This window comes from Martes martes (assembly GCF_963455335.1).
Source record: "Martes martes genome assembly, chromosome: 1".
Lineage (NCBI taxonomy): Eukaryota > Metazoa > Chordata > Mammalia > Carnivora > Mustelidae > Martes > Martes martes.
This window is the reverse complement of record NC_137888.1, coordinates 215,690,358-215,712,523: the sequence shown is the minus strand read 5'-3', so window position 1 is coordinate 215,712,523 and position 22,166 is coordinate 215,690,358. Positions and strand designations below refer to the sequence as shown.

Below are 22,166 nucleotides of genomic sequence, written 5' to 3'. Positions count from 1 at the left end.
CCGCGTCTGCGCAGCAGCTGGAAGGGTCTGTCCGCACCGAAGCCCGAACACGTCCACGGCATCCCACGCGCCACAGCCCGAAGCAGACGCCAGCCCAGGACAGACAACGCGATGTATTCAGACAACGGAAGGCCGCTGGGCCAGAAGATACGAACGTGGACCGACCCCGAGCCCACGACGACGCTCAGGGACGGCCCAGACACGGAAGCCCGCGGGGCGCGCGATTCTGCGGGTCTGCACGAGCACCTCCGCGGATGGGAAGGGGGCTCGTGGGCGCTGGGAGCCCGGGGCGGGGCTGGGGGGTCCGTGCTTCGTGGGGACAGAGCCTCCGCGTGGGGAGATGGAAGGTTCTGGAGACGGAGGGTGGGGGTGGCTGTAGGCGGGGTGAGTGTGCTTCACGCCGTGGAGCAGTGCGCTTAGAGACGGTTAAGGGGACGCGTGGCTGACTCGGCCGGTTAAGTGTCCGACTCTTGCTTTCAGCTCAGGTCATGACCTCAGGGCTGTGGGACTGAGCGCTGTGTGTCGGGCTCCTGGGAGGGCGGGGGTGTCTCCTTGAGTTTCCCTCCCTCTGCCCTTCTCCTGCCCTCAGCTCCCAGTGCTTTCTCTCTAAAATAAATAAATAAATATGTTTTTAAAAAGAGAGAAAGAAATGGTTAAGATGGTGAATTTGATGTTATGGGTAATTCGGGTAGAAATGGGTGCGAGGGAGCGCGTGGGTGGCTCAGTGGGTTAAGCCTCTGCCTTCGGCTCAGGTCATGATCCCAGGGTCCTGGGATCGAGCCCCGCATCGGGCTCTCTGCTCAGCGGCGAGCCTGCTTCCCCCTTTCTCTCCGCCTGCCTCTCTGCCTACTTGTGATCTCTGTCAAATAAATAAATAAAATCTTTAAAAACAAACAAAGAAAAAAAGATCCTAAAAAAAAAGAAAGAAAGAAATGGGTACGGGGAGCGAGGTGGGAGTCTGCAGCTGCACTGAGCAGAGGTGGAGGGAGAAGTAAATGGGGACGATGTCTGGTGTGTGACAGATGCTCCACAGCTGACAGGTCCCCTCCCCTGGAGGCAGGGGGCACGGCAGGGGACGGCCACACCCCCAGCACCTGGCACCGTCCTGTGGTCGGTGGCTGAGCATCACGGGGCCGCTGAGCCAAAGGCCTCGGTGCAGCCGGGCAGCTCACTGCCTCGGGCGGCTGCACGGGTGGCTGGAGGGAACCCCATCCTCCCTGCAGGGCAGCTCCCCCCGCCGCTGCCCAGCTCCACTTTCAAAGGACACCCGAACACCTCCCCACAAAAGAGCCTGCTTTCCAGCAATCCTTGGCTTCCCCAGAAGCCGCATCAACATGTGAATGAGACCCACGGTGTCCCTTTGGGCGCAGGCTGACCAGCTGGGAAGGTGGGAGAACCAGGGCCACAAGGCAGTTTCTGGCCTTGGGCCGCATGGGTCCCAACTCTGCCCCCAGATCTAAAGCTCCCCTTCCTTTTACTAAAACGGGGCACTCGCGCAGAGCTGCGACAAACGCTCAGGGCCCGCTTACACCTGTCTCATTCACGGGCAGTGGGACCCAATGCACGGGTCTGGGGCAGGTGGGACCCACGAGTCTCAGATCAGAAGGGGGAGGGCTCTCCCCAGCTCCCTGCAGCGTCCATGGCCACAGACGTGAGACGATGATTTCTAACTCCCCCAGATGATCTCTGGCACAGCCTGCAGTGGGTGCGGGAGGGCCCCGGAGGCACTTGAGGCCAGGCGGTGAGGACGGACGGCACAGCTGGCAGGACAGAGGGCAGGGAACCCAGTATGGGAGAGCGAGGTGTCTCAGACCCCGGGGTTCCCTCAGCACGAGGAAGGGAGGGTAGAAGGATGTGCATCCAGGCCTCTGAGCACCTGGTAGGTGGGCAGACACGACCTGTGACTGGGGGCCAAGGTCAACACCGTCAATGATGTTCTGCGGGCATCAGGGACCACTGGTGTGATGTGCCGAGGGGGTCCTCACCACTGTGCGCTCCGCCCCAAAACCCATAACCCTGGTCTGACCACGAGGACACATCAGACAAACCCAGACTGGGGGTCGCTGTGCAAAATTCCTAACCAGGTGTCCTCAAGACTGTCCAGGCATGAGAGGCAAGGAAGGTCAGAGAGGCTGTCTCAGCCCCGAGGGCCGAGTGCCACGTGGGGTCCCAGGGCAGGGAAGGACGTGAGAGGGAATGCGGTGAAATCCGGACAAAGCGTGGGCTTCGGCGAACAGCAACGAGCACAGGTTAACTTCCGCGGGCAGCGCAGGTGCCAGGGGAAGACAGGACGCTAGCTAGCGCGGCGGTCTGAGGGGCACGTGGGAACTCACCGCACCGCCTTCGCGACTTTTCTGACACCTAAAATTAGCCCAGAGTGAAAATGTTATCGAAGGAAAAAAAACCAAGTCTCAGAACTCAGCGTGCGATCTCTCTCAGAGGCCCCCTCGGACCCTCACCTGGCCCACTTCTCGGGAGGGGACTGGCCGCTGAGAGGGGCGGGGACCGGACAAGGCTGGGGCCAAGGTCCCCTGTCCTCCTGAGCCCCAAACCCACAGACAGTGGTCAGAGGCCCGTGAAGGCTGTGGGCTTGCCTTTGTTTCCTTTACGCAGAGCTGAGGGGCCCCTGGAACCCTTCCGTGAGACGCAGAGAGAGAGAGAAGATGGGGCACCAATCTGTTCCTCCAACAACAGGGAACGTCCGGCCACCCACAAAGCCCCCCCAGCCCCATTTCCTCCCGGCGGCCTCTCGCTGCCAACCGAAACACCCGCGCTTTCCCAGAACAGCAAGAGACAAAGGGAAAGAAAACAAAACAAACCTCCGTCTCTCCCCCTGGCCTCGAATATTTAAAACTCAGCCTACCTGAAGAAGGAACGCTTGGCAGTGTCCAGCCGGAAGACCCAGGCGTTTCTGAGTTCGGCGGGCGTGGAACAGAGACCCGTCCTTGGCTCCAGATGACGAAATTCACTGTGACCGGCTGGGTGTTCAAGCCTGGCTCCGGGCAAACTGTCACTCCTGGACATCGTTCTAAAACAACCGCCCCCTGCCTGACGTCAAAACTGTCCGTCTGAATGCGTGTTTGGAAGACCACTGCTTCGCTGCGCTGTTTCACGCACTCGATACGCTTTTTCGGTTTATAGCTAAAAGCCCTGAGCACGGGACATCTATATGCAGTTTTACGCTCGTGCGTCTTTAAGCAACGTGATAATAAACATAACCGGTATTTTCAAATGGGTTCTATTTGGAGCTCTCGGACGCCACGGTTCATCAAATCCAAGAGGCCGTTATTTCTAAGATTGGCTGTTATGTCTCGTGACACTAAAGAAAATAAATAATCAGTCTCACTAAGTATGGCACGCTGTTATGGGGAAAAAATCACCCTACGCGTCTGTCCCCAAATCATTAACCTCTGCTCAACCAGGAGGCTACGGGGGTACGAGCTCCCAGCAAGACCGCATCAGAGGCAACTCTCTGGTGTGAAGCGTCATCTGCTCTCCCAAGACTGGGGCTAAAAGGAAAGGATAAAGCTGAACTATGAGATCCCAAGTTCAAGTCCCAGCACCGCCACGAACCCACAAAACCAGGCCCATTTCCTCATCTATAGTCCGCCCGTTAGACCAGCAAGGCGGACTGACTTCTTCTGGAGGGGCCGGAGCACCGGTATTCTTGGCTTTGCAAGCTACACGGTCTCCGATGCTGTAGCCTGAAAGTCACTGTAGGCAACATGTCAATGAACGTGTGTGCCTCCGTGACAATAAAACTTTATCGGTAGACAGTAAAACCCGAATCCTATGATTTTCAAACATCGTGATACAGTACGCTTCCTTTGAGTTTCTTTTTTTTTTTTGAAACCACTTCAAGTGTAAAAACCGCATGGAAACAGACAGTGAGCTGGCTTTGGCCCGAGGGCCATGGTTTGCCATCTCCCGAACTGGACCGTCTAGGGGGCTCTTCTGAGCCTTCTGAGACTTTCTGAGACTTTCAATCCGTATTCTCAACCGCACACACTCAGCAGCTCTAAAAACCACCCACACGTCCAAATGCTAAGCTACACTCATATGCCTTTAGAGGTCTTCTCCTAAAACTTCCCGAGTCACTTCCGACACCTGTGAGGTCCAGTATGGGGCCCTGAGCACCGGAAATGGGGCTCGTCATGAGATGTCCAACTCCGGAGGTGCAAAGTGCACACCGGATCTTGAAGACTTCACATGAAAGAAAGGGGTTAGAGCTCACCCACACCTTCGTCACACCGACAACACACACAAACGCCAGTATTTTGGATATAACAGGTTATGTAAAGTGTCTCATTAAAATTGGTTTCACCTATTTTGTTTTTTGGAATGTGGCTAGTCGGACGTGTACAATGACATATGAGGCTCGAACCCCATTTCCCTCCCACAGTACAATTTCTTGGAGGGAGAACAGGGACGACTAATTCACGGAAAACGCCACGGCCTAGAGTCACGTCTTTCCCAGCAGGTACTCAGGGTTATGAAGCCGCTCTTACCACTTTGCCAGAAAAAGAGAAGGGCCGACGTGGGAGGGACGAGTTGCTGGGGCACAGAAGATTGTTTAGGGCCGTGAAACTACCCTGTGTGACACCATAATGGTGGACACGTGACTTGATACATCTGCCCAAACCCGCAGACCATACCAACAGCGAGTCTCAATGTCACCTACAGACACTGGGGGTCATGACGTGTCTGTGTAGGTTCACTGACTGTCACAAATGTCCCGCTTTCATGCGGACGTTGATAATGCAGGAGCCTGGCAGGGGGGACCCGGGGAATAAGCGAAATCCCTTCTGCTCAATGTTGTTATGAACCCGAAACTGCTCTTAAAAACAGTCTATGAAAAAAAAACCCAAGCATACCTTTTCACTTTAATGCAATCACAGATTCATAAAATCTTATTTGAAATATTCCCAACTGGGGGTGGTTGTGTCCCCAGGGGACACTGGGCAGCGTCTGGGGACACCTGTGTCTGTCATGACTGGGGGTGCTCCTGGCATGGAGGGGGTGGGTTCAGGGAGGCTGCTCGGCCCCCAGCAGTGCCTAGGATGGCCGCATAGGGAGGAAGCCGACCCAAGTGTTAGCAGTGCCACAGGGGAGACCCCGAGTGAAACGACATCGAAGATTCCGCCCCGCCTTGGGGTTTGCACGAGGGGTACTCTGCACCCCTACCTGTCCCCCAGCAAACCTGTCGGCGCGAAGCTCATCCCTGGCCAGTCCTACACACAGGGTCCCCACCTCTCCACCCCCGGAAGGCTTCCCTTCTCGCAGCACCTGCGGATCTCACAGGATACCCAGGCCTGGGCCTGTCTCCACCATCCCCAGGGACCCCCACTCAGAGAGCCAGGCCAGGGACAGAATGGCCCTGGGTCCCCCGTCTCCACGCCTCCCCACGCATGCACACAAGCATCTCATTCACGTGGCACTCCCGGCGCCTGGCACCCGCTCTGACGCTTAAAATAGGCACACAAGCAGCCTTTGTTGGGGAGAGGAAGGAAGGAAGGCAGGCTTCAGACAAAGGAGACAGCAAACCGCACCATCCAGGAAAGGGGGCCTGTGCTGAGCGGGGGACAGGGAGGGGCAGGAGGGGCGGGTTTCTGCAGGCGAAGTGAAGGTCACTGGGGAAAGGTGAGGGGGGACCAACTCCCGTGGCGCCACCCAGGCCGCTTGGGGCATTTCGATTCTGTCAAGTGGGTGATGAGTTGGAAGAGGAGGCAGGGCCATGACGTACACACCGTGCCTCACGGAGCGGGTTCTGGCGGATGGAGCTGCCCACCTGGGCCGGCCGCAAGGCCACCCACCTGCTAGGATGCGTGGCAGCCGGAGACCACGAAGCACTTAACTCAAGTGGAAAAGAGACGGGCAGGACCTGGAGGGCTGCCCCCAGGCTGCCTCCAAGCTTCAGTTCAACAGGGCACCAAGTGCCGGGAAAGAGCCACTTAAATAGCAGCTCGATTGTCCACTGCCAAAATGGGGGGGGGGCAACCCAGAGTCCAGCCAGGGGGAGCAGGACAGCAAGTGTGTCCATTCGCAGGGCGGGCTATTACTCACCCAGGAACAGGAGCGAGGCCCCCACGCGCGGCCCCGGGAGCTGACCCCAAGCCCACGGCGCTCAGGGAGGGACCCAGACATAGAAGGCCACACGGGGTGTGAGTCCACGCGTGTGACACGCCCAGACCAGGGCCCTCTGTGGATGAGAAGGGGCCCAGGGAGGGGAGATCAGGGAGTGATGGTTAATGGTTATAGGGATCCTGTATGAGTGATGGAAGGCTCCAAAGGTTCATGCGGTTGGCTGCACAGCTCCGTAACCTGCCCCCCAAAACTGAACTCTGTGACTTCCCCCCAAAACTGAACTCTATGCTTAAAATGGCTGAATCTTACGACACGGAAATTGCACTTCTATTGAAAAGAATGAAAAGCAGTAAGATCCTCCCCTCTGCAAGGTTCTCAAGGAAAAGTAGTAGCCGTTTCTGGAAGAGTCTCAGAGCTGCCCAAAGCCGCCCTGCGTGCCAGCTGGCAGGGTGGACGAGGAGGGTGGGGGCCGCCACCACCCCCCCAGCCCCCGAGGACAGGCCACTCCGCCTTTGCAGCTCCCCCAACTGGTCCCCAAGGTGTGCTGGGTGACATACGCCATGGCTTTCCTCTGGAGCCTGGAGAGAGAGAGGCCAGGCTGAAGGCGGCACGAGAGAGAAGCAATGAAAGGCCAGGTCCCGAACTGTGGACCAGGACAGCGGGAAGCGCGGGGAGGCCCCCGGAACCGCAGACGCCAGCCACGACGGACCCGGGCACGCGGGCGTCCGGTGGGCGCCAGAGAAACCTTCCTGAACAGAGGTCCCGGTGGGCAGTCACCTGCTGGCCACTACTGTGGGGCACAGAGGAGGGCGGGGGTAACTCTGTATCAGTACCCAGCAATCGTGCAACTGTCCTGGTAACCGTCCTCTCTAGAAAGCTCCAGAAACTTCCAGAGTCCTGGAGGCCACACACAACCGCCCTTTTGTAGGAAACTACAAAGGGCTTCGAGAACGGGAATGACCTAGTAAGTGCCATGTTAAGGACTCTTCTTGGTTTCCAGATGCAAATGAGAACATTTGTAACAACACCTTGAACAGAAGAAGCAGCTTTTTACTCTACTACACGGCGTACAAAAACAACGCGCCCATTCAGTAAACGCGAAGCTGAGCCCGTGTTGGGTAATTCATACTCCGTCGTCCTTCCCTGCAAACCCAGGCCCCGGGCAGCAGACGAGGGCAGAGAACGGCATCGGTCACAGGACCCTTTCTAAGTAAGACCAGGAATCGCCCACACGACCTCGGCATCTCTGCAAGCCTCGCGCGATGGGTTAAAAACGGGGAAACAACCCCGAAACCTCGGCATCTCCCAGGGCTTGTGACTTAGCGGTTCATCCCGTGCGTGCGACCCCCGTCATGCGAGTTCAGAAGCCACACGGGAGACCCACCGAGAGAGAAGCCAGCGCTGCTGAGATCCTCGGAAAGCATTTTTCCTCTCAGATCCCGGGCGCCCGATGACTTACAGAGCCACCCCAGGTATAAGCGGCCGCATTTCTAAGGATCAAAGGGGAGATGTGGTCTGCGAAAGGGAACATAACCTCGTTTTGCCTAGAACAGGGGGTCTCTCCGGGGATGACTCTGCACCGAGGAGGCGCCGGGCAGTGTCCGCGGACGGCTGTGGCCGTCATGAATTTGGGGGCTGCTGGCACGGAGTGGGTGAGGCCAGGGAGGCTGCTCAGCCTGCCCCAGTGCCCAGGACGCCCCACAGACTGTGACCCGACCCCAACGTCAGCAGCGCCGGGTGGAGACCCGGGTCCGTCATGTGAGCACCGGCTGTCGGAGCACATACATGCAACAAGCATGTAACTGCGGCCCGGTGGTCCCCTTTGGGGCACACGCTGGAATGGCTCCGGGGGTACACCGAAATCACAATGACCCGTGCATGCAACCTTCTCTTAAGCAGATGTGCCGTTTCTGGACAAACCTTCAGAATCTCCTAGTTTCAGACCCTTCCTCCTTTCTACATTTTCCTTACTTTTAATGATAGGGACTTTCTCCCCCCCAGAGATTCTTTTTTAAAGCCCCAGGGGTGCTCTGCGTACCCCAAGGCTAAAGCACTGCAGTCAAGCTCCGGCTGATGCCTTCCCTCCCCTGCCCCTCCCTCTGTGACAACCCAGTAATTCTACCCACCCACCTTCCCCCTCCCAAAAAACCCCTTAATATAGAACATTATTATCAGCGTCTCACGTCCCCCTGCCATGTGCCAGGAGGGCGCTGGGTGCGTGCATTCCCTCGTCTGACCCCCAGCAGTCCTGTGAGGGGCCTGCTACTGCCTTCCGACTCCCGCCCGGCTCCGTTTCGCGGGGCAGCAAAGTAAACTCCCAGGGGGCCGGAGGCTCCAGCCGGCCGTGCGCAGGCCACCACACCCTTTGTTTCCGCAAGACCTCAGCCCGTGACCCTGCAAGTCTGTGAACTGGGCATCCCTGCATCTGGACACCTAGTAACAGTCGTGGCCCTCGAGCTGCTGTTCATCATGCCCGTCGTCTCCCGCCCACCTTCCAGCCCCCAGCAGCCCCTGCTCGCCCCAAAACATAAAGTGCCACCCACACCCCTCAATACCATCATCCCCAAAACTCCCACCTTGGTTCCTCGTTCCTGAGCCCAGAAATCCCTGAAAAACTCAGTCACCGCCACGACCCGTTCTGCTTACACCCTGCGACCTAGAAGCTGACCTCCCAAAGTATGTCGGACCCCCCTGTCCTCCAGCTCACGGGCGCCCAGGGGTTTCTGCCTAACCCCGTCCTGCACCAAATGGTTAGGCCCCCAAAGCCTCCACAATCCTCGTAACTGACTTCTAACCAAGACCCCGCACTTCCTCCTGACTTGTCGTCCTCCCCCAAAACCCCAGCACCAGGTTTCAGAGCCCTCCATCTCCGTGGCCCTGAGACCCCGGCGGAGAGGGGCCTGGCCCTCCCAAGCACTGTGCCCCCTTTCTCTGCTCCCCCTCCCTGGGGTGGCCTCAGTCACTCCCCTGGGGTCCCCAGCTCCACCCCTGGCTGCACACCTCTCTCCTCCCCACCCGCCCGTGACCCCCAACTCCCAACGCAGCTCCCTTCCCAGCTAACCTCCACTTTCAACTCACCCCCACCCTCCCCGGACCTTCACCCCAATCTGACTCAGACCCCAACTACAGTCCCAGCCCCCTCCTCCCTGACTCTGACCCCCAACTCCAGTCTGGATCCCCAGCCCGGGCCCCTTCCTCACTGACGGGGGTGCCCAACTCCAGCGGAACCCCTCCCCCACCATCCTCCCCCCGCCACAGCCCCTCCTTCACTGACGGCGACCCCCAACTCTGGACCCGACCCTGGACTCAGCCCCTTCCTCGCTGACCACGATCCACAACTCCAGCGGACCCCCTCCCCCTGCCCCGATCCCTGGCACCCCCCACCCCCGCCACAGCCCCTCCTTCACTGACCGTGACCCTCAACTCTGGACCAGACCTGCAGCCACAGCCCCTTCCTCACTGATGGCGACCCCCAACTCTAGACCAGACCCTGGACCCAGCCTCTTCCTCACTGACCAGGACCCCCAACACCAACGGACCCGCGGGCCACAGCCTTCCTCACTGATGGCGACCCCTAACTCTGGCGGACCCCCCCACAGCCCCTTCCTCGCTGACCGGGAACCCCAACTCCAGCGGACCTGCGGGCCACAGCCCTTTCCTTACTGACCGCGACCCCCAACTCCGGCGGACCCCCCACAGCCCCTTCCTCGCTGACCACGACCCCCAACTCTGGACCGGACGCCCCCACAGCCCCTTCCTCGCTGACTCCGACCCCCAACTCCGACGGACCCCCCCACAGCCCCTTCCTCGCTGACCGCGACCCCCAACTCCGGCGGACCCCCCACAGCCCCTTCCTCGCTGACCGCGACCCCCAACTCTGGGCCGGACCCCCCACAGCCCCTTCCTCGCTGACCGCGACCCCCAACTCTGGACCGGACCCCCCACAGCCCCTTCCTCGCTGACCGCGACCCCCAACTCTGGACCGGACCCCCCACAGCCCCTTCCTCACTGACCGCGACCCCCAACACTGGACCGGACTCCCGGCCCCAGCCCCTTCCTCACTGACTCCGACCCCCAACTCGGTCCGCAGCCAAATCGGAGCCCTCCCGGGGCGCCTTCCCCCGGCCGCCCCGGCCTGCTCTCCTCCCGGGCCGCGCCCCCGCTCCCCCGGCCCGAGGCGGGGGCGGCCGACCCCGGCCCGGCCCACGGCTGCACGCGCCCTCACCTGCACTCCGGCCGCCGCGGCCGCCTCAGCCCCGCCGCGCAGCCGAACCCGCAGCCTCGCCGGCAAGCGCCCTCTCCTCCGCGGGGCGGGGCCGGAGCGCGGGGGACGGGCACTGGCAGCCAGCGCGGCCAATCAGGAGCCCCGGCGGCGGGAGGCTCCGGCCGGGGCGGGGCATGGGGCAGGCAGCGGGGTAGGCTGCACCCAGGCGAGGGGGCGGGGCTCGCGGCGTGGGCGGGGCCAGGGGGCGGAGCGATGAGTGGCAGCGCCGCTAGCCACCCGCGAGCGAGGACCGCGTTGAGGGGGGGCGGAGCTATGCTGATATGCAAATAGGCCCTCTGTGGTGGACTCCGCCGCCAGTGACGAGCGGATTTCCAGAGGTGACTCGGTGACGTCAGTGGGGTGTGAGGCGATTCGCGATTGGAATCCAAAAGCCTGGCTCCTGGGCCTCACTTTCGGGAGATTTATATCCTTTCCTCATAGATCGCTTGACCTGCGGGGCGGTAATAACTTCCCCATTATTTTGAACCTTCTGCATAAGGCTAAGAGGTGAAATTACATTGTCCCCATTTTACAGAGGTGGTAATTGAGTCTCAGAGAGGTTAAAACCAAGGTCATTTGCCCAAGCCTGTCTCATAATTTCCAGCGTTTCTCAATTTCCTAATTCCTGGGCCTGGATCTAAGAAAACCAGGTTCATGGGGCGCCTGGGTGGCTCAGTGGGTTAAGCCTCTGCCTTTGGCTTAGGTCATGATCTCAGGGTCTTGGGATCTGCCCCATATCTGGCTCCTTGCTCAGTGGGGAGTCTGCTACTTCCACTCTCTGTCTCCCGCCTCTGCTCATGCTCTCTCTCATGAATAAATAAAATCTTTTAAAAAATGATTTAGAAAAGTGAAAAAGCATGTTCCTTGGCCCCCACCCAGACTGAATGATCCAGAATCCCATGGAGCCCTGGAATGCATATCTTTAAAAAGCTCCCCTGGTGATGTTGGAAAATGTATGGTATGTCTCCAAGAGCACAGACAGTCAGGGAGGGGAGGATTTCTTATAAGAAGATGAAGCCACCAGATGCCGGGACTCCTAGAACTTCGTGCAGTGTACTGATACTCTGTGATCTGAGCCTCTGGCCTCCCAGCTGAGCAGCCCCAGGGCTCCCATCATCCCTGTAATCCCCTGCAGTGCACAGAGAGAACCAGGAGCCTGGGAGCCAGCATCTCACTCCCCAGCCCCCATCTTTTCATAAAGATGGAATTGTTACCTAAATAAGGGTCAGAAACTGCTGGTCCACAGGTGGGATATGGCCCCCAAATCCTTTAGAAATGTAAATCCATTGCTACCATTTAAAAATAAGGACATTCCGGGGCACCTGGGTGGCTCAGTGGGTTAAAGCCTCTGCCTTCGGCTCAGGTCATGATCCCAGGGTCCTGGGATCGAGCCCCGCATCGGGCTCTCTGCTCAGCAGGGAGCCTGCTTCCCTTCCTCTCTCTCTGCCTGCCTCTCTGCCTGCTTGTGATCTCTGCCTGTCAAATAAATAAATAAAATCTTTAAAAAAATAAATAAATAAATAAATAAATAAAAATAAGGACATTCCGGGGCACCTGGGTGGCTCAGTGGGTTAAAGCCTCTGCCTTCGGCTCAGGTCATAATGATCCCAGGGTCTTGGGATTGAGCCCCGCATCGGGCTCTCTGCTCAGTGGGGACCCTGCTTCCCTTCCTCTCTCTCTGCCTCTCTGCCTACCTGTGATCTCTGTCAAATAAATAAATAAAAATCTTAAAAAAAAATAAAATAAAAATAAGGACATTTCACCAAAAAAGAATCTAGATTTCCAGGCCCTCTTGAAAACTCAGAAGGTCTGGCCATACCTGGGCTGGCTGGGCCAAGTGACTGAGCATAGGTCACCAAGGACATCCTCGTGTGGCCCCAAAGACAGACCAGAACCAGGACTGTGGTGAGACAAGAAGGGTACTTTTCTCAAATCCCAAACCTAAAGGGGCCCCAATAAAAAAACAAAACGAAACGAAACCAAAAAACCCAGAAAACCTTGCTATCAAGGTAAATACTATGTGAATACAATATTTAAAAAATTCAAGATAAATACAGAAATAATCGAGGATGAACAAAATACCAAAATGCGACAGGAAGACTAGACCCAGGGCTGTACTCAGGCCGACTGCCTCCTTCGCCTCCCCCAGGCCTTGTCAGATCCTCTTTATTTAAAATACTAGTATATTGGGGCGCCTGGGTGGCTCAGTGGGTTAAGCCTCTGCCTTCAGCTCAGGTCATGATCTCAGGGTCCTGGGATCGAGCTGCATCAGGCTCTCTGCTCAGTGGGGAGCCTGCTTCCCTTCCTTTCTCTCCGCCTGCCTCTCTGCCTACTTGTGATCTCTCTCTCCATGTCAAATAAATAAAATCTTTAAAAAATAAATAAATAAATAAAATACTAGTATTTGGGGGGCGCCTGCGTGGCTCAGTTGGTGAAGCATCTGCCTTCGGCTCAGGTCATGATCTCAGGGGCCTGGGACCGAGTCCCGCATCGGGCTCCCTGCTCAGCAGCAAGTCAGTTTCTCCCTCTCTCTCAAAGAAATAAATAAAATCTTAAAATATATATATATTTTTTCACCATGTTTTCCTTTGCACTAATTATTGCTTTAAAATATGTCTCGATGGCTGAGTTTTCGGTGTCCCCCATTTAAGTTTTGTGCCCTTGGTGAGTGCCTCACTCTCCTCACCCTCATCCTGCCCCTGCTTTTAAGTTTGCAAACTCTGCCCCAAGCCACCATTTAGCCCATGGGGAAGCTGAGGCCCTACAGGTTCCTCCCCAAGTTAAAGGAGGCTCGCAGCTCCTGTTCATTCCTGGCATCTGGCATCTGACTGTGCTAATGGGATCCAGCAGGGCCCGTGAGCTCGCCTGTCGCGGGGGCCACCAGAAGTGCTGATCTGTTCAGCCTCTTCCCATAGCAGCTTTTTGTCCCCTTCCCCCACCCCCATCCCTTACTCCCACCCCCACCTCCTCCCCACCCCCATCCCTTACTCCCACCCCCGCCCCTCACCTCCCTCTCCTTCGTGTTTCTCTTCTGCAGCTGGTGGGCTGCCCTCCCTGAAGCCAAAGAAAGGGCACTGACAGGAGATGCAGGATCCACTTCTTTATTGCAGGAAGACTATTTCTAGAGCAAATGCTACACAGACCCCACAATGGGGGGCAGGGGGCACCCACATGCGGGGGGGGGGGGAAGGGGCAGGGGTGGAGTCACAGCAAGCATGGCCTGGCAGGGTCCCCAGAACCAGGGATGCCCAGGCAGGACGGGCTCTTAGGCCCCTCCTGCTGCAGGAGCCCCTTCTCCCCAGGGGACCATGGCCTGGGGCGGGGGGAGAGGCCTGGAGGTGGGCGGGGCCCCAGGGAGATTGTGCTATCAGGGTGTGTCCCTGAGAAAGGGCTGCAGACCCCTGCCCAGCAAGGCCCAGGAAACGCTCCCAGGGTGGGGAAGGGAGCAACACCAGTTGCTGGTGGGCCCTGGACCCGCCGCAGGGTGGGGGGCTCAGCTGTGCTCAGGCAGGTTGCTGCCAGCTCTTCCACGGAGCCGTCCCCGTGCCAGGCGGTGACACACACACTTGCACACACACACTCCCTCCCTCTCTACACAGCGTGCCCAGTAAACATTTGCGGGGTCACACAAACACAGACAGGACCAAACGCACAGCTACTAAAATGGACCCACAAACAGTCCCTGTGTGGTCACCGTACTGCGACATGGCCTTTCTCGCACATGCACACACGCAGGGCAGTCCCCACCCGCCTAAGAACACACAAGCAAGCACACGCAGCCCCGTCACACCCCAGGACGTCCAGCGCTGTGAGCAACCCCCGGGAGAGACCCAGGTGGCAAGGGGCCGCGGGTGGCGCTCGGGGGCGTCTAGTGAGCAGCAGAGCCCCTCGGGCCTGAAACTGCAGGAAACGGAATGCCGCTGACAGCCGCAAGAGCTTGGGAGCAGACCGGTCCCCGGTCAGGCCTTCCGATGAGACCGCGGCCAGCCCGCACGGGGATCGCAGCCGCGGAGATCCAAGCGGAAGTCTCAGGGAAGCCGTGCCTGCGCTCCCGACCCACAGGAGCAGAGACGACCGACGCGTGCAGTTCCTGGCGGTGGGTGTTGTGATGTCTTGGTAGGCGCCACCAGCTGACGATACAGAGTTGGAGCTGAGAGCAACCTCGCTACCAAGTCGAACGTGCTTAGCGTTCCTCAGACGGAACAAACAGGCTTACAGATGTGGTCCTAGAAATCACGTCACCCACTCCCGAAGTACGACCACTTACAATCCCACTGAATGCTGGTACGAAGGTTCGCATCGACACAAAGTCGACACAAGTCCTGTCCACACCACACTGCCCACCCCTACATAGAGCCTACACCACTATCACATAGAGACCGGGACATAGACGTACCATCCAAATGACAGACACACACACACACACACACACACGTGCACACTTAGACACATCTTAGACACAAGCCATCTCCCTGTGCATACCACGTGGCACAAACACACCAGCCCGTGGTCACCTCCGCACCCCAGGCCTGCAGCTCCCCTTCACGCTGGCCCCACACATCAGGGTCCCACGCGCGTGGTTATCCGGACACTCTCAGAGAGCACTCAGAATCTCATAGACACACACCTTCCCGGGCAGAGCCCCCCTCTCTGGGGCACAGTTGGCGGGAGGCAGTGGGCTGGGCAGAGCTCTGCCTGGATTCCCTCTGACCCTGCTGGTGCTGGGTCCAGCTGCCTGACCCTGGATGGCGTCCTGGGGACCCCTCCCCAGCACTCCCCAGCACCCCTGCCTGAGGCTCGTAGGTGACAGGCTGTGCCAATCTCTGGGGAGGCCCCCATGTTCACGCTGGATGGTCCCCTTGAGTTGTGTTGTGGCCATGGGCCAGTCCCAGGCTCCCCTGCCTGCACCCCGGGTCCCCCCAGGCAGGGCAAGGAGTGGGGTTCCAGGCTGGCCCGGCACCGTGGCAGGCTCTGTGGTTATTGCCTGGTGGCCTGAGACCCATCCCGCAAGCCTCTCCCCCTCACCGAGGCTGTGGGGACAGGGGTGAGGACTGATCCGGGACCTGGGGTGGGGGCACAGGCCAGAGGTCACGGGGAGTGGAGCAGGGGCAGCGTGTGTCAAACACCAAAAAGGGGAGAGCAAACTCTTAGGTTCATGTGCATTCCCCTCCCCAGCAAGGTCACAGTGATCTGATGGGGGAGACACAGGTCTGGCTCGGGGCACCCACGGGAAAGAGACAGAGACGGGCAGAGACAGGGGACACCCGGCATCCTCGGCCCCAGCGGGGACAGGCAGCTTCCCCATTTTCTCATGTGCGGATCCAGGGGGCCACCTCCAGCACTTGGCTTTGAGGGGTGCAGACAGGCCTGGGGGGGCGGGGGTGGGAGGCAGAGCCATGCGGCAGGGCCAGGTTGGAGCCCCAGACCTGCCGCGGGCTCACCGGGGCCTCGGTTTCCCCCACGGAGGTGTTGGGTGAAGGAAGAGAAGTGGAAGAGATGAGAGGGAGAGAGAAGGTGGGGAGGAGGCCGGGAGGACCGGAGGGAGGCCGGAGCGGAGGGGGAGGGGGAGGAGGAGGAGCAGGGGCGGTGGGGGAGGCATGGGCCGGCTGGTGGCGGGCGTTCTGGGCTCACATGAGGACGCATTTGCCCTTGACGCGGTCTGTCCTCTTCTGTTTGCTGGAGCGCTTGCCGTCGATGTTCAGGCTCATGTTCCGGCGAGTCTCCAGCGTGAGCAGCTCCTGGAAAAGCTCCTTGACGTTGTAGTTCATCTTGGCCGACGTCTCCATGAAGGCGCACTTCCACTCCTGGGCCACGGCCTGCGCCTCGCGGGTGTCCACCTCCCGCTGCGTCTCGTCGCACTTGTTGCCCACCAGCATGACGGGGATGTCCTCGACGCTGCCCTTGATCTGCACGATGAGCTTGTAGATGGGCCCCAGCTCCTCCAGCGACTGTTTGCTGGTGATGGAGTAGACCAGGATGAAGGCGTGGCCCTTGGAGATGGACAGCCGCTGCATGGCCGGGAACTGGTGGCTGCCCGTGGTGTCGGTGATCTGCAGCGTGCACACGCTCTTGTCGCAGCTGATCACCTGCCGGTAGGTGTCCTCGATGGTGGGGATGTAGGTGTCCCGGAAGGTGCCCTTCACGAAGCGCAGCACCAGCGAGCTCTTGCCCACGCCGCCCGCCCCGAACACCACCACTCGGTAGTCGTTGCTCTGTTCAGGCATCTTCCACGCGGTGGCAGGGGGTCAGGCAGGGCCGGGAGGGCTCGTGCCAGCTGCTAGAACCCCAGACCGACCCTGTACAGAGAGGAGTGTCAGGCACAAAAGGCCACAGGCAAGAGGGGACAGCTCTGGGCCCCAGCGGGGCAGGGGTGCAGCTTCTCAGGGGACAAGGCATCTCTCCTGCGTCCTGTGGAGAACCCTCTGGTTGATCTGGCTGACTTCGCAATTCTGCCCTGGAGCCAGCCCCCTTTGCTTGCTTCCCTGCCCCGACAGAATCTGGGGCCCAGGCTCGTTCCCCGGGGGCTCTGGGCTGGAAGGGGAGTAGAGATGCCATTGTGCAGGGCACTAACTCCTTTCCTCACCTGCATGCCTCCCTCCCAGGCTGCACTGCCTTCTCCTTCTCTTCCCACTGTGCCCATGGGCTCTTGGAAGCCAGCGGACCTGGTCTGTGACCTGGGCAAGACTAGGCATTGCCACCCTGAGCCTCAGCGTTCTCCTCTGTGAAATGGTGCCTCTCTCCAGCAACCCCAGGTTTCCTGTTTTTCCCTCAGCCCAGAGGTTCTTGAACCTCACGGGGGCCACGTGGTGGGGCGTCTTTAGCATGCCTGTCCTCTTGGGCCCAGAAGGGACAAGCCACGGCCCTGGGAACTCGCACCGTACATATGCCTCCTCCCCTCTCTCACCCCATAAGTGCGATCGTGATACTGGAAGTCCAAAAGCCATAATTTGCACATCAGGGTACTGATTTCTGACAGCAGCCCAGGTCAGAGGTGAGACAATGAAGGCTGGACCCAACGAGAAAGGTCCCCACTTCCTGCACTGTGCCCCCAAACCAGTCTGTCCTGCCACGGCTCTGGTTCAAGGTCTGCTAGTTTCTGGAGGAACAAACCTTCCTAAAGGACACCCTCCTAGCCTCTCTCTCTGCACCTGTACTCAGAGAGGTCCGGTGGCCTCCCGAGGTCACACAGCATAGCAGTTCCTGAAACGCTGCAGGTGGGGGAAGAGGCCTGGGCTTGGGGTGGGACAGCAGAAGGCCTGTCTCCAGCATCTGTGTCCTTCCTGGCCACCTCTATGGAGGTAGGTCCACAGTGGGAGGGAGGAGACAGGAGGTTGCGCCTGGACTAGGTCGCCTCCCTCGGGTTTGTGTGGGGTATAAGACTCGGCGGTGTGAAGCTGAAGGTGAGAACCAGGGCAGGTGGGTCGGGGTCCCCGAGCCTGGGTTTTGGCACAGCGCCTGCTCCACAAGTAGCTGGGACAAGCGATGTAGAAGCCGGAGAAAGCCCAGAGCTGGGCTCCTGGCACCCGGGGGCCCTCAGTAAAGAGGGACCATCGTGACCATCATCACGAGGGCTCAGGGTATAAGCACTTGGCTGGCCGTGGGGTGTGAAGGCAGGTTCTGAAGCGACCAAAGCACCAGGTTTCCCAGAGGCAGACAGGACGATCCAAGGAACAGCGGACTCACCCCCACTTGAGCGCCAGGCACACGCGGCCACGCTTACCAGTACCGACTCCTTGTACATCACTAGGCACCTTGGTGACACGCATGGCAACTCTCAGCACTGGGAGGAAGCTGGGGTGGGGGGGTGGGGAGGGGTGCCGGCCCCCTCCGCAGGCACCGCCCTTCCCTGGGTGGGCACCCTGAGAGGGGGCACAAGGGTGGGCAGCCAGGCACCACCACGGCTGGCCGGGGACCCAGACCCCCAGGCAGGACTCCAGGCCCATCAGGACGTCCTCCAGGAGGGGCCCTGCTGGGGCGTCAGTCCCTGGACTAGGAGCCCCCATTCCCTAACCCCCAGGTCCATGCCAGGCACCTACCTGGTGCTGCTTGACTCCCACCCTCACTTCCTGCGGGGTGGGGGTAGGGGGTCGCAGGCTCTGAGGCTCCGAGGGGGGAGGCCTCAGCTCAAGGTCACGGAGCAGGGAGGTGGCAGAGCAGAGGACTTGACTTGGGCCCCGGCTGGCTACACAGCCCAGGGTCCTCCTCCTACGCAAGGTAGCCCAACCTGACCCTCCCCGGGCCTGGAGAGCAGGCCTCCACCCAGGGGAGGGCACAGGACACACACGCACACACTCACACGCTGCTTAACTGAGTGGGGGAGGGGTCTGACCTAGGGACTACCCGCCTAATGAGGGGCTGGGTGGCAGGGGGCCTGAGGGAGGGGAGGCACACTCAGGGGACCGGCCCCCGGCTCCCCTGGGCCAGCGGAGGCTCTCAGCGGTGGGGGAAGGGCCAAGGGAGGGGTTCCTGGGTGAGGGGCTCGGCTCGGCCCAGAGGCAGGAGGCTGAGCGGGTGCTCGGCGGGAAGACGGGCCCAGGACCCCCCTGACCCCTCACGGAGGGGGCTCCGACTGAGCGGGACCGACCCACCCGGAGGGGGCTGCGGCGGGCCTGGGGGAGGGGCTGGCTTGGCGGAGGGGCGCGCAGCCGGGACCGCGGGGGCGGGAGGGCGCCCGGGGGGAGCTGTCCAAGGTGGGCGCGCCGAGCGCGGCGCGGCCGGGGCTCCGCGGACTGGGGAGGGGGTCCGGGCGGGCGGGGCGGGGCGGGGCGGGGGGCGCCGGGAGCGGGAGGGCCTGGCCCCGCGGCCGCGAGGGTGGGGCTCGGACAAAGGAGGGGCGCGCGGGGAGAGGGCCCCGCGGGCCTCGCGGGTGGGGTGCGGCAGGGCCCGGAGCCCCGTCCCCCGCCCCGGCCGCCTACCTGGGCGCTCGTCCTGCGGCGCCGCCGCGGCTGCTTGCTGGCCGGCTCGTGTCCGCTCGGGCGCCGCCGCCCCCCGCGCGCCCGCCGCCCGCCCGCCCGAGCCGCCGCCGCCGCCGCCGCCGCGCCCGCGCCCGTCCCCGCCCGTCCCCGCCCGCCGGGCGCCGCGCTCCGCCCCTCCCGGGGGACCCGCGCCCGGCCAAGGTCACCCCCGCGTCGACCCCCGCCCCGCGCACACGCGCTCCTGCCCGCGCCCCAGGGGGTCGCCAGGACGGGGGCGGGGGACGGGGTGGGGTCTGACTGCCTCTTGGGGAGCCCCGCGCCCCAGGGTCACCCTGGGGAGCAAAGGGAAGGCTCTGCTGGCGGGACTGCAGCTGAGGGCCCGGGCGCTGGTGGGGTCTGGGCCAGCCAGGGTCCCCCAGTGGCGCGGGGGCTTTGCTGGGATGAAGACATGATCAATGGATGAAGAGACGCAGCGGTGGCCCCGGGGCCTCGCAGGCCACGGGAGTGCGGCCGGCCACCACTCCCCCATCCTAGACGCTCACCCTTGGCAAGGGTGGGAGAGGACAGCACTAGGAATGGGTTGGTGCCCCCAAGGCAGCCGCCGCAGGGGGAGAGCACAGTTCTAAGTCTGGGCCAGCATTTGAAGGTGGGGGTGAACAATGCGGCCGGGGGGCTGGGTTTGGGGTTTGGGGTAGGAAAATATCTATCTTCCCCCGATAGGAGTTGTCTCTGAGAATGGATGTTTGCCTTTGGGAAGTGCCTGTTTGTTTGAAGTGTCTGCGTGCCCACGTTTAAGGCTACAAGATACCGCCACTCCCTCTTGAAGGACTAGAGGGAGGCAGAGGCTCATCTCGGAGGAGACTGGACTTTTGGCGCATCAGTGGGATTAGGGGTGGGCGTGAGACAGCCCCAGGCTCCCGAAAGCCTGTTGGAATAAGACGCTCCTTGATGGGGGTAGGCTGGCACAAGGTCCCGCAAGAAGGGACTTTCTGGGGTCAGAGCAATCGGAGGATAAACGGTCTTTGTTAGGTGGTGAGCTCCCCGTCATGTGTGAGCAGAGGGTCGGCCCTTAGCGTCTCGATTCTCACCAGCCCCCCACCTCCATGTCTCTGACTGAGGTGGCCGCCTCCTGTTCCCTTGGACACCCGGGCACTGCCCCCAAGACCCCCTGCCTCCCCCGGAGCTGGGCCCTGAGCTTAGTCCTGCTTCCGGGGCTTGGTGGTCCCCATTTCTCCCCGACCCAGCCCTGCACTTCACCCACGGGCCTCTCCCACCTAGACAGCCCCGCCTGCCTCCTTCCTGGTCTCCCAGGGCCACCCCTCCAGCCCTCCTGCCCCCCAGCACCCAGTGCCCAGCCTCCGCCATGGGCATCTAATGCTGCCTTGGCTCCCTTTCGCCTCCGGGTCAAATCCAGCTTCTCACCCGAGCTCTCCTCCTGGTCCCTGCAGGCTGCTTGGAACTATTCCCTGGGCACACGTCCCTCCTGCTCTGTCCTGTCACTGGTCCCATGGGGGCACCTCAGAGGACGGTCTGGCCCCAGCCCCTCATCTCGGGGTGCCCTCAACCAGACACAGAGACAGCTCGATCGATAGATAATAACTTCTGGTCTGGGTTGCCAAGTCCCAGCCAAGTGCCCTTCTGAGCCTCAGTTTCCCCATCTGTGAATGTCGCCTCACCTTTCGGGTTGCAGGGAGCAATCAGGGTGTCGTCCATCTTCGAGGGGCTGCGAGGCACACAGGTGCCCTGAGGCAACAGCCCCACTCCCTCCCATTCCAGTGGCCTGCCTGCCTTGGTCTGAGTGGCCAGGCTGCACTTGGGCCGGGCCCCCAGCCTCTGGCCAGCTCTCCGGCTCCTCCAGGCGCCTGCCCAGGCCAGGCCAGGCTGACTCATGCGTAGGAGCGTGGGCACAGGCGGCAGCTCCACTCTGCGGCTGCTATTTATAGCTCCTGGGCCAGGCTCTTGGCCTTGTGAGCCGGAGGAGGACAGGCCTGAGTCCCCTCTGCACTCTGTCCAGGGACCCAAGCCCCCACTGGAGCACCCCAAAGTAGGATAGCAGGTGACCCTTGCCTATAGCTCGTTGGGGCTGGAACTCAGGTCCATGGGGTCTGAAGCCACCACCCAGCCTTCTGCCTAACCCTGGCCGACTATCATGTCCTGCAGAAGTCACCTCTGCTACAAGGGACAACTGTTTGTGGGCAAAGTCCCAAGTCTTCATCTGGCCTGGCAGCCTTTGGGACTTCTCCCTGCCCCAAAGCTCTGGGATGGGGGAACCACGCTGGCCTTGCTTACCCCCCCCCCCCACACACACTCCCGGCGGTGCTGTGGGGGTAGGAAGACGGCTGGGTTGCATTCTCTGCTCCCTCTCCGTGCTCCCAGGATTAATGCGACCATTTGGGCAAAGCAGAGGCCAAGGGTCATGGTCTCTAGCAGATGTGGGCCACTTTGTTTTTAAGTTTGGCTCCAACATTTGAAAATAAGAAAATCATTTGTCCAGACCCAGTTTGCCTTGGAAAATGAATAGGCTGGCATTCCCAAGCCTGAGTTTTGCCTGCCGGCCTCTGCAGGAGCCGGCCCCCAGCCCTGGGGGAAAGACGTGAGCCCTTCACTGAAGCCACCTGCTGAGCCAGATGGAGGCAGCCTGGGGTTCGTCCCTAAGTACAAGGTGCTGCTGTTACCATCGCCTCTCGAGGAGGGGCTCACTGAAGTCTTCACCGCGGGCAGGACAAAGCCCTATCTATGATGCTTGGGCATCTTCGCAGACTGTCAGGGCGGCGGTGAGCGGTCAGGAAAAAAAGGACCACGACTTGCAGGAAGACTCACGGCCTTTGCCCCGGCTGCCCCCCCCCCCGCCCCACCAGAAAAGCTCTTTCCCCATCTTCGTGGGACTCCAGTGTGGCCCCCAG

At 60.6% G+C, this 22,166-nt stretch overlaps 2 protein-coding genes across 3 annotated transcripts in view; both read right to left on the bottom strand.

Moving 5' to 3' along the window:
* GNG7 (G protein subunit gamma 7) overlaps nt 1-10,396 on the bottom strand; it is a 113,027-nt gene extending 102,631 nt beyond the window's left edge. The window contains exon 1 of one of the 2 annotated variants that reach the window (XM_080802873.1): nt 10,310-10,396. The gene's annotated coding sequence lies outside the window, so the exon portion shown is untranslated. The remainder of the gene's footprint in view (nt 1-10,309) is intronic. The other variant, XM_080802872.1, reaches the window with a different exon arrangement.
* Nucleotides 10,397-13,434: 3,038 nt separating this feature from the next.
* DIRAS1 (DIRAS family GTPase 1) lies at nt 13,435-21,059 on the bottom strand. The gene is made up of 2 exons (XM_080817629.1): nt 20,940-21,059; nt 13,435-16,644 (listed from the first exon to the last, which is right to left on the bottom strand). Exon 2 carries the CDS (start codon nt 16,570-16,572, stop codon nt 15,976-15,978), a length of 597 nt encoding a protein of 198 aa, XP_080673755.1. The 5' UTR covers nt 16,573-16,644; nt 20,940-21,059; the 3' UTR covers nt 13,435-15,975.
* Nucleotides 21,060-22,166: the final 1,107 nt, after the last annotated feature.